At 39.4% G+C, this 11,115-nt stretch overlaps 1 protein-coding gene across 1 annotated transcript; it reads right to left on the minus strand.

The window, feature by feature from the left end:
• Nucleotides 1-7,610: 7,610 nt before the first annotated feature.
• Nucleotides 7,611-8,117, minus strand: LOC135223996 (collagen alpha-4(IV) chain-like). Its single transcript, XM_064262919.1, has one exon. It carries the CDS (start codon nt 8,115-8,117, stop codon nt 7,611-7,613), a length of 507 nt encoding a protein of 168 aa, XP_064118989.1.
• Nucleotides 8,118-11,115: the final 2,998 nt, after the last annotated feature.

Below are 11,115 nucleotides of genomic sequence, written 5' to 3' on the forward strand. Positions count from 1 at the left end.
AAAAAGGACTAAAATTGACAAGTAAAATGAAAAACTAAAAAGTACAAATAAAAAACAAATACCAAGGCGCAACCAACTGTTAGCTGAGAAGGAAGGAGGTACAATGACTAGATTTGGGCAAGAAGTTAAAACGTTGACTATGCCAGATAAAGAGAAGATGAAACTCCACTATTCAACGAGGGAACAAGACGTTTAATATATAATGCCTCTAGAGTGGTTAGGTAATCAGAGTCTTTAACTGAGCCTAAAATAGAGAAGTGTTGTTTCTTAACCTCTATCTTGCAATTGATTGCGTGATTTTTATGTTTGAGTGTTCAGGCCTACTTAATTTTTGACCCGTCCTAAAACTCAAGCCCATGTGACCGCAGTATCTCATCTGCAGCAGCCTTCTAGTCGATCCAACGTAAATTCCGGGACATCCCGGGCACGTAAATTTGTATACCACGCCAGATCGCATGAACTGCTGCAGACGATCTTTGAAGCAGAAAAAAATAACCTATTTTGCATGGGTTGTTAGATATGAGTTTTATCTTCAGACATGAAATTTCCCTTTCAATAATTCTAGTAAGATGTTGTGAAAATTTGCTGTTGTATATATATGGTATGGAGGCATACATTAGTTTTTTTGGTACATCTATCATTGGAATGGGTGGTTTAAAATGCAAAGATAAAAGTTTGTTAACAATATTAAAAAATACATCCTTAGGGTACGAGTTTCGTTAGAAGATATTAGATAAAAAATCAATTCTTTATGAAAGATATCCCAGTTTGATGAATACTTTATTGCTCTATGAACCAGAGTGGAGATGGCATTAAGCTTAAAACTCTTTTGACAAGAGCTATAAAAATTGTTAGAAGTGTTAAAAATTGAATGATCCCTAGTAATACAAATATCAAGAAACGGTAAGGAATTACCGTTTTCGAGTTCCACAGTAAAATTAATGTTAGGGTGTTTCAAATTAATAAACTGTAAAAATTGTGAAGCTTGCCATTCGTATCTACAGAAGGTATCGTCCACATGCCTTCTGTAGAACAATGGCTTAAAAGAATCAGGACAAGAATTCAAAAATTCTTGTTCAAGACTAGACATAAAAAAATTTGCGAATATTGAGCCCAAGGGAGAACCCATGGCCACACCATCAACCTGAGAGTATAATTTATTGTTAAAAACAAAAGCTGAGTCTTGAACGGCAAGTTCTAAAAATTGCTTAAAAAGAAGTTTATTAAAACCATGAAATAAAAATTCTTCACATGGAAATATTCTATCAATTATGATGTTTATAGTTTCATTAATAGGGACACTCGTAAACAACGACTTCACGTCAAAACTGGCCATAAAGAGTTCACCATCCTGTTTAGTTATTTGATCCTGAAACTCGTAACCGTTTTTCACATTGTATTGGTTAAAAGAAAACTCATTTAAAATTGACACTAATTTTAGTCTTGTATTTTTTACTATATTAAGAATCCTGCTGTTATTGAATGTTGATATGTATGTGTTTTTATCTCAACAGACTGAAGATGCACATTGTATGTGCGAAACGTCTCAATAAATGTCTCTTCTGATGTGGTTGTCTGAGATTTCCTGAATGGATGTATGTGATATACCTGCATAGCCTATATAGATGTATATCTATATATCATATATATATATATATATATATATATATATATATATATATATATATATCTATATATATATATCTAATAAAAGGAGCCCATATTTATATATATATATAGATATGTATGTATATGTATATATATATATAGTATATATATATATATATATATGTATATATATATAATTATATATATATATATATTAGTAATGTACCTTAAGTATAACGAAATTGATATAAATCGTTCAAATCCCTATGTGCTAAGTTCATGATTATCATATCCTACGAATAGGTGCAGTAAACAAGTGATCAATTACCTCCACAATCTCCTATGGGCATACAGTTTTTATCGCTAGTAGGCAGTACGCTAAACAAGTGCGATACTCAGTGTTTTCAACGAAGGATTTTCAATGCCAGAATTCTCGCTTTTAATTAATTTGCTATGTACAAAGGTAATGTCCAGAGTTTCAAAAATATATCTTTGGAGATCACGTTTCATAGACAATGAAACTTCTAATATTATATATACCTGCATCTCTGCAAAACTCGTAAAGATCAAGTGGCAACTTTAATTATGCGGACTAAGTATTTTATCTTCCCAGATCGCCAATCTTTTATCATGTCATCTTTGACATTTATGTTGAAGTAAAATTAGTAGTGCACATTATTCTATCTATAGTAGATTCGCATCAGCCGTGCATTTGATGTCTAGGCCAGTCCCTTTGACGCTCCTGATTGGCTGTTGATAAGCCAATGACAGGGCTGGAGCGTTCACATAGGCAGGATGTATGTTCCACTTCTCCTGAGGGATGCTTTTGAAAGACGTATCCCTATGAGAGGTGGAACATACATCCTGCCTATGTGAACTCTTGAGAGAGACTGAGAGTTTCCAGCCCCGTGATTGGCTTATCAACAGCCAATCAGGAGCGTCGTAAGGGACTGGCCTAGACATCAGATGCACCGGTGATGTGAATTTACTATAGTAATATCTGTTTACATCATAATACATTTAAAATAAACCTGAAATTATGCTTTCTTTGTGCAGTGAGAAGTTGAGCTTCTATTGTATTTGCACAAATATTTGATTCAGGACCCAGGACAGATTAAAACTTTTTCCCTGTCATATGTCATCATTAGTTTTTTTTTCAATTAGTAATCAAAAATAAGGATAAATCAGACTCCTTCTTTTCAACTGGAGAACACCCTATTTCTTCTTAATTGGTTGAACTTGAACGCCTACTGTTTCCGGTCCCACCCTTAGGTGAATCCTAGTGCGTGCTGTGATCCATCGTAACCACCCACTTGATGGATCAAGGTTCAACACTTACAACTTGCCTCATCACATTTTGTTGTGTCGAAGGCGCTGGTTTTATGGGTCTCACTTTTCAAACATCCTATTTTGCGTTCAGTTTCTACCTCTCTCCCTACCTCTCCTTCACCTTCATCTACCATAACTCGACTAGTAGATTTTCCTAACTAATATATTCCCTACATAACTATTTCTACAGACTTCTGCATTCTTAACATTGCGAGTTTGCATGATTATGAAATGTGCCAGCATTTTCTTGTTTTGTTTAGTTTAAAGGTCTCAAGACAAAATTAAATAGATAATTAAATATCTTAAATATGGATTATTGTGTCTCAATTGATGAAAACTACTGCACCAGGTAAAAAAAAAAAGTGCTCTCAAGTTCAAAGCAAATGTAACTGTCATTTCTCTCTCTCTCTTTCTGGTAGAGAAGACGGTTCAGTGTTATACTAAATAACAGGTACTGGAATTGTATGTGGATGTATTCCATAGCGATAGTTCTCGGTTGTATGAACATATATACAGGGTGTTTCGAAATTAAAGCCACCCCCCTCTACAGCATAAACTAAAATTGATATGGACAAAAACAATAGTAATTCAGAACATGGTATTTTATTTAGTTTCTCTTTGAATATTTGATATTTTGTGTGGCCTCCATCTGCCTGTACTACAGCCTGCATTCTTGAGGGGTATGATTTCAGTAAATCGCAAAAAACCTGAGACTCAAACTCCATTTCCCTGAGCACTTCGGTCACCTCTCTTCGCGGGTCGTCGAGGCTTGGTATACCATCATAGTTCACTGTGCGCGCTTCAACACGATCCTTTAAGATACTACCAATGCTTTCACACACATTAAGGTCAGGGGAGCTACCTGGAAATTCACTTGATGAGAAGAAATCGATACCACTGTTTCGAAGCAGCTCCTGTGTCTGAAGAGCCTTGAAACATGGTGCCTTATAATGCAAAAATGTGATTTCTTCAACAGATAACACATTTTCAGAATCTTAGAGTAAAGGAAATACTCCCCCAGTAAGCACAGTTTCTCTGAAGTATTCGCCATTCCATGACTGTCCTTTTTCTTTGATGATCCTCATTAACCGTTTGGCCGCGAAACGGAGAAAATTTCCCAAACATTCAGGAAATTTCATAACTTGGTGATAGCGCACTTCATCGCTGAGATCATCCAACTTTGCAGCCCAAATGATGTCATTTTATGATTTGGCTTCCTGACTGTGTAAATGAAGAATTCATCTGATGCGGCAACATGGAGGAAGTCAGCTTCATCCCAACCTTTAAGAAATGAACCTCAAAACCATGCCCGGTCTTCTCTCTGTTGCTGAGTGATGTTGGGCTTGCTGATAACATGAAATGGCTTGATACCAGATTTTTTCAACCCATGATATACAGCACTATAACTTCTCTTCTTTCCCCTTTTTGTTTCTAGTTCAAGCGCCAATTTACATAAAGACTTTCTTGGTCTACCCAATGCCTCAGCTATGATGTCTTTTGACTCCTGAGAAAGGACTTCAGCCCTTACAAGATTCTCACTCTTTTCGCGATGACAGTCATATGGATTTTTGTTCCAGTTTCTTTTAACAAAGGATTCATCTCTTTTAATGTATTTAGCTATCCAGGAACGTGAAATGAAGGATGCGCCAGCATCCCAGGCCTCTCTGAAGGTTATAGCCCGGATTCGGTCAATCCATCTAATTTCCTCCAAGTCGTTAGCCATGGCTGTATCTAACTCCGTCACCAGTCTGAAAATACAAGAAATGTAAAATGAAAAATGACTTAATAGAAATTTAAGATAATGTACTTGGAGATAGCCTATAGCAGAAAACTTCCTAACTTTCCATTTGTTCTGTGGTGGGGGGGGGGGGGGAATATTCTAATTTCGAAACACCCGGTAGTATACTACATAATTAATTAGTCAATGACTGAACACTTGAAAATGAAATTCAAATTTTCATCATCTCTATGAAATTTTCAGTTTTAAAACAATTTGATGATATAGTGTGGTTACACAGTACTGTAGGAGTGCTGCATATTTTATTGGAATATAACATTCTTTAAAACTACTGTGATTCAAATTGACCGTCCGTCACAGAATTTTACAAAGAATTTCCAGTCACATAACATGGATTCCCTGGAAAATGACTTTGTGGTTAATCAAAGGTGTGTTTACTTTTGTTCTGTTACTGAATTGGGACTGAATTTAGATTCCAGGTGATTAATGGTCGCTGAACCACATTCATTCAAAACAATTCTTATTATTTCTATGTTCTCTAATAATAAGATAATTGTCTATTGCATATTTACATCCCATTTTTACTGTGTTACAAGGAGCTGCCTGCATATTATATTAAACATATACGCAACGTCTTACTAAGGTTGCGTTCACACCAAACGCGTCGCGTCGAGTCGCGCTAATTCATGGCTAGTGTCATTTTCAATTTAAATAGGAATAGGGATGTTAGTGTTTTCCACTTTGTTTTTATATTGCATTTCAGTTTACCAACGCGAGTTATGTTCTAATAAAATTGTGCTCCTTTTATATCTTTTTTCACTTTTATGTAGGACAAAATGTAATATAATTAAATTTCAGTTCATCTTTTCTTTGTATCCATATGATATACATTTAAAAATCCTAAAACTTGACTATACTTTTTGAAAATGTTTATGGTTGAGTAGTTTAATTGTTATATATATATATATATATATATATATATATATATATATATATATATATATATATATTTCTCTTGGTTTTGGCTAATTCGTTTAGAATTGTATCTTTTAATTAGTTATCCTGTAAAATTCAATAAAAATTAAGCTTGCCTTAGAAAAATGCCCATTTTTCCCCTAAGTTGCAATTACCCGCCTGTAGGTAGCATTGTTTTTCTTATAGACAAAAAGGTAAGTAAAGGAAAATCCCCAAATTTATTTTAACAGATAAGATTAAAAAAAAGTCCCGCATGGAGAGAGAGAGAGAGAGAGAGAGAGAGAGAGAGAGAGAGAGAGAGAGATATCAGACAACAAAGATACATACTGCAAAAAATCCCTGAGAGTGAGAGATTTCAGCCATTTATAACGCCAAGAGACAAGGCAGTGTTAAAAAAGTGTTCAGAATATTTCCTGCTATATTTTGATAAATCGAAATATCTCTCGTGGAATATAGAAAATCAACGAAAAACCGAGAGAGAATGAGAGGAGAGTATGTGAACTGGGTATGTCCAGATATTGTTCGAAATACGGAGAGAAGTCTAACGCAGGAATCTTGTTTATTGTGGCTGCCTATTCACTGGTGAGCTTCTTCCTGACTACTGTTGATGGAGTTGAACAGTCCAAGGAGAAGGAACTGAAGGAGAGAATTGCGGCTTGGCGAGACACCATCCGGTGCTAGAGAGAGCAACAGGTAAACTTGGACAGGATAATTCTTCAGAAGGCGGGCGGGAGGGAAGAACACACTCGTGTGATCCAGATCACTCTGGAGGTGTTGCAAGTTGAACTTGCAACAGCAGGCCTGGCAAGAAAGTGCCTACTCGCTTGAAGCTGACACGTTGTTCCTGAAGAGGGAGAATGACAAAGAAAAGAGGGAAAGTCGGCAGCTGGAAGACAAGATCCTCAAGATCACAGATGAAAATCAGCAGCTGATGGAAAAGACAAAGGAAATTGGGGAGAGAAACGATGCCCTATGTGAGAGGATAAGGGAACTAACAGTGCGGTTGGCAGAGGGAAACAGCCAGGTTGAGAGGCAAGAGGAACTCGTACGACAGAAGGAGAAGCGGCGCGGATGGCGAGGCTCATCCAGGAACAAAAAGACACGACTGAAAAGCGCGAATCCGGCAGGAAAGACGTCGAGGTCAGGTTCGAGCGCCAGCAGAAGGAAGTGGAAGACCTCAGGAAGGAAAAGTGTGGACTCCAGTGTGAAATTGAGGCTGGGAAACTCAAGAAGAAGGAGCTGACATGCCTTCTAGAGAAAGGAAATCGTGGCTGGAGAGAAGACCGGTGTCCAGAGCGAACGGAACGAAAAGCTGGAAGATGAGGTTGGACAGCTGCGAGGAGCGAAGGAGAAATTGGTTTAAACCTGAAGAACCTGCAAGGGAAAAACAGACGCCTGGAGAAGAGACGCCTGGAGAAAGACAACTGGAAACTGAAGTAGCAGCTGTTCATCTTCAAGGAATGGCACGATCTCCAAGGAATGGCGCAATCTTCAAGGAATAGCGCTGGCCTCGCAAAGACGGATGAGATGTTTGTTGTATGGAAAGTTTAATGTTTATTTGTAATAAGTTTGCTTTGTTGATCCTTAAAGGAAGTTGAAGTTGCAGAGAAATAAAAATGCTAAAATGTTTTCTTAAGAGTTTTATTAATTCCTGAAAGGGAAAGGAAGATGGGAGGATTGAAGAAAGCGTGAGGAAAATGACAGGATTGGTGGAGTGCCAGGAGAAGAAGCATAGGATTCAGAGAAGCCGCAGGAGAACTGAAAGGATTCAGAGAAGCCCCAGGAGAACAGAAAGGATTCAGAGAAGCCCCAGGAGAACTGAAAGGATTCAGAGAAGCCCCAGGAGAACTGAAAGGATTCTGAGAAGCCTCAGGAGAACTGAAAGGATTCAGAGAAGCCACAGGAGAATTGGAAGGAGTCAGTGGCATATTCTGGTTCCAAGACTAAGCAACGGTGTTGTCTATGACGGGACAGGCGGGCCTCCTGCCACGCGTCCCAGGACTGGTGGGCGGTGCCCACCATGCGTCCGATATGGGCGGTGCCCACCAAGCGTTCGGGATGGGCGGTGCCCACCACGCGTCCGGGACGGGCAGGCAGGGCCTGCCACGCGTCCCGGGACGGGCAGGTAGGGCCTGCCACGCGTCCCGGGACGGGCGGGCATGGCCCACCACGCATCCCAGGACGGGCGGGCGGGGCCCACCACACGTCCTGGGACGGGCGGGTGAGACCCATCACACGTCCCGGGGCAGGCGGGCGGGCAAGGCCTGCCACGTGTACCAGGAAAAGCGGGCAGAGCCCGCCACATGTCCGGGGACAGGACGGAGGGCTGGCCACGTGTCTCGGGACGGACGGGCATGGCCCGCGACGTGTCCCGGGACGGGGGGCAAGGCCCACCAAGTGTCCTGGGACGAGCAGGCGTGGCCCGCCACGTGTCCCGGGACATTTGAGATGGCCTCTCTCCAAACATAAGGGAAGAGAAATATGGGAAAATGGAGCGCTTATGACTTACTTTAGATAATTGTTAAAGGGAATGCAAGGACGCCATTGAAAACTCAGCGGATTAATCTAATTTACATTTATTTACAAGCAACATTGAATGGCATGAGATACAGGCAAGGCAGGTATGCCATGTGGGGAGACCATGTACTGTCTGGAACACTCTTATCTTTCACAAAGTGGGAACACTGACCAAAATCAACATCTACTGCAATGCTGGTTTCCAAATTTATGAATTCAGGTAATACAAGCGCTTGCGCGGAGACGGAGCATGGTCTCAGCAATCTGGAAATGAATTCCAAAATTACACACAACATAAACTAAAGACTTCTTGCATAATATCTCAGTTAATCACTATCGAGGGTGTTTATCTTTAATCACACACAAGAGGAGGAACTCTCGTGCTTAAATGAAATGTTCAATGAAGACTTAATCTTGGACAGGTCTCAGGGGTAGCACGTGCTACGATGGTGGACAACGGACGTTCAGTAGAGGAGTTATGTAGGCTCGTTGGATTTTGCACTTTTGAGACGTACCTGTAGTCCTTAGTGGCTTGCACATGTATCGTGATGTCTAAGGAGGGCTCCAACCAGCGACGACGAAACAAAGAGGCTAACTTCAAGTCAGAGGCGAGCACATCTGCCCAATAACAGAAGCTGGCGTAGACTGAGGACGAATCAGGTCATTTCCAAGCAGCCTGGGATCACACACTGCCTACGGCATTGTCTGGAGAGATGCAAAATCACAGTCAGCAGATTTGTGGGAAAAGTGGTCTAAAGCTAGGAGTACCTAAAGACCAGCAAGAAGCCTATATAACCCCTGCGACCTGCCCTTCTTACCCTATACACTAGGTCTAGTCGTTAACGGATTATTTTCCCCCCAGACCGGAAATACCAATCTCCCCAATGCTTTAAAGGTGGGGGTAAAAATGGCTGCTCTTCTAGCAAATAACTAAAAATGAATGATCCGTAATATATATATATATATATATATATATATATATATATATATATACACACACACACACACACATATATATATATATATATATATATATATATATATATATATATATATATATATATACTGAGAGATTTTAGATCCGCCACTGCCATACCATCTCAATCGTGACTCTATCACTTCTTTAATCTTTACTAAGCCTTCCCTTCGTCTTATTTCATCATTTTCAATCTCTCAAACAGCAATACTCCCATAATCCACTCAGCATTCTCATCTCTGTTCTCTGAACCTTTACATTCCTCTTTTCTTCTTAGAGCCCATGTTTCTGCTCTATAACATTAACGCTGGTCTTATTACAGTATTATATATCTTGACTTTTAGCTTGATTGGCGTTTTCTTATCACGTTACTACTCTAGCTGTCTTTCTCCACTTCCCCCATGCAGCTTTTTATCCTACTGCCTTCGATAACGACACCTAAGGATAATATTAAATAAAAGTGTTTGAGTGTATATCAGACGATATTAGAGTTTACGAAAGTAATATAAATGAAAACACGAGTAACGTGTAAAGCACGGCTTACTAAATTGGACGTAGTCATTGTCAACCTCTCTTCCCGGTTTAGACAACAATTTCAGTTTTATTTTCCATTCATCCTTGTCTCGCAGTAATATACACGAGCGTTCATGTAACGATGTATATTTTGAGATGTGGAGCCTCACTGCAGAACATTCTTCTTGAATACGAATCACTAAGATAAAATGCGAAGTTGGTCTAGTGCTTACCTTTCAGACTACATCTGTCCTTGCAAAGGTATTCAGATATTAAGAGAGAGAGAGAGAGAGAGAGACGAGAGAGATGAGAGAGAGAGAGAGAGAGAGAGAATAAAAGTACTTTTCTTTGTTTCGTGGCTTTTTTATATAAACTCGCAGATTGTGCTTAAAGATTCATTGCTTGCACTTAGTGGACCAAGGTCGCCTGGGTACACATTCTTTTGTAGAATTAAAAAAAACTTATGACCATTGACAGGAGTAAATAATTATACATTTATAGGATTCTGGATGACTTATAATATTCCCCAATTTCCGCCCACACCCCCAAGCGCCAGTCCCTGCCTCCACCGCCCTTTATTTGGGATAAAGAGCCGGGCGTGATGGTATGAACCATAGATCTCTCTCTGTATATCTATGGTATTGGCAATTATATAAGTGCTTTTTCCAAAGAATAAGTACACTTGATGCACTTTCATTAGCCAATAAATGAAACAAATTCGTTATATCCCCTACGAACGTTAACTGATACTGAACTGACCTTTTTTTTATACGTATAGGTAAACCATAAGCTAAAAAAAAAAAAACTTTTATTTTTACAGGACATTTTTTCAAACAATTTCTAGTAGTCCGTGCGAATTGCATTTCCAAATAATACGAATTGCTCGACGCACTTTGGATTTATTTTACGAAGTGACACAAGTTTATTACGTCCCTCCAAACTATTATAATGCATCACGTGTTTTAGTCATGTCTTCAATGGATGACAGTGCTAAGGGACGGCATGTCTGCTGTTCCGTGCGAATTGCATTTCTAAATAATGCGAAGATTTCTAAGCACTTTGGATTAAACAACAAATTATACATATTTTATTACGTCCCCTCCAAACTATAAATGCATTCACGTCTGATGGGACATCAGTCATGTCTTTTTTAATGAATGGAGACGTACTAGATGCACGGCGTGACATCACCCGGGAAAGTGGAAACAAAACAAGATCCTCCACCTCGGTACGAGAGTCCGAGGCTGAGCCGCCTGAACCTATGGTTGGTCAGTAATGAGCGGGGCACCTGGTTAGATATACATCTCTCTCCCACTCACTCTGTCTCAGGGCCTCCTTGCTCTGTCCCAAGTCATATGATGCCTAGCTGCGCAGTGCGTGACTGTACAAATTATTCGATAGGAAAATAAATTAATAATTATTATCGGTTTCCGAAATAAATAAAACACAAGACATATGG

The sequence above is a fragment of the Macrobrachium nipponense genome, chromosome 10 (genome assembly GCF_015104395.2).
Source record: "Macrobrachium nipponense isolate FS-2020 chromosome 10, ASM1510439v2, whole genome shotgun sequence".
Classification (NCBI taxonomy): Eukaryota; Metazoa; Arthropoda; class Malacostraca; order Decapoda; family Palaemonidae; genus Macrobrachium; species Macrobrachium nipponense.

Excerpts from the sequence above, each read along its gene's own strand:
- LOC135223996 (XM_064262919.1), bottom strand. The coding sequence starts at position 8,117 with ATGTTTGGAGAGAGGCCATCTCAAATGTCCCGGGACACGTGGCGGGCC.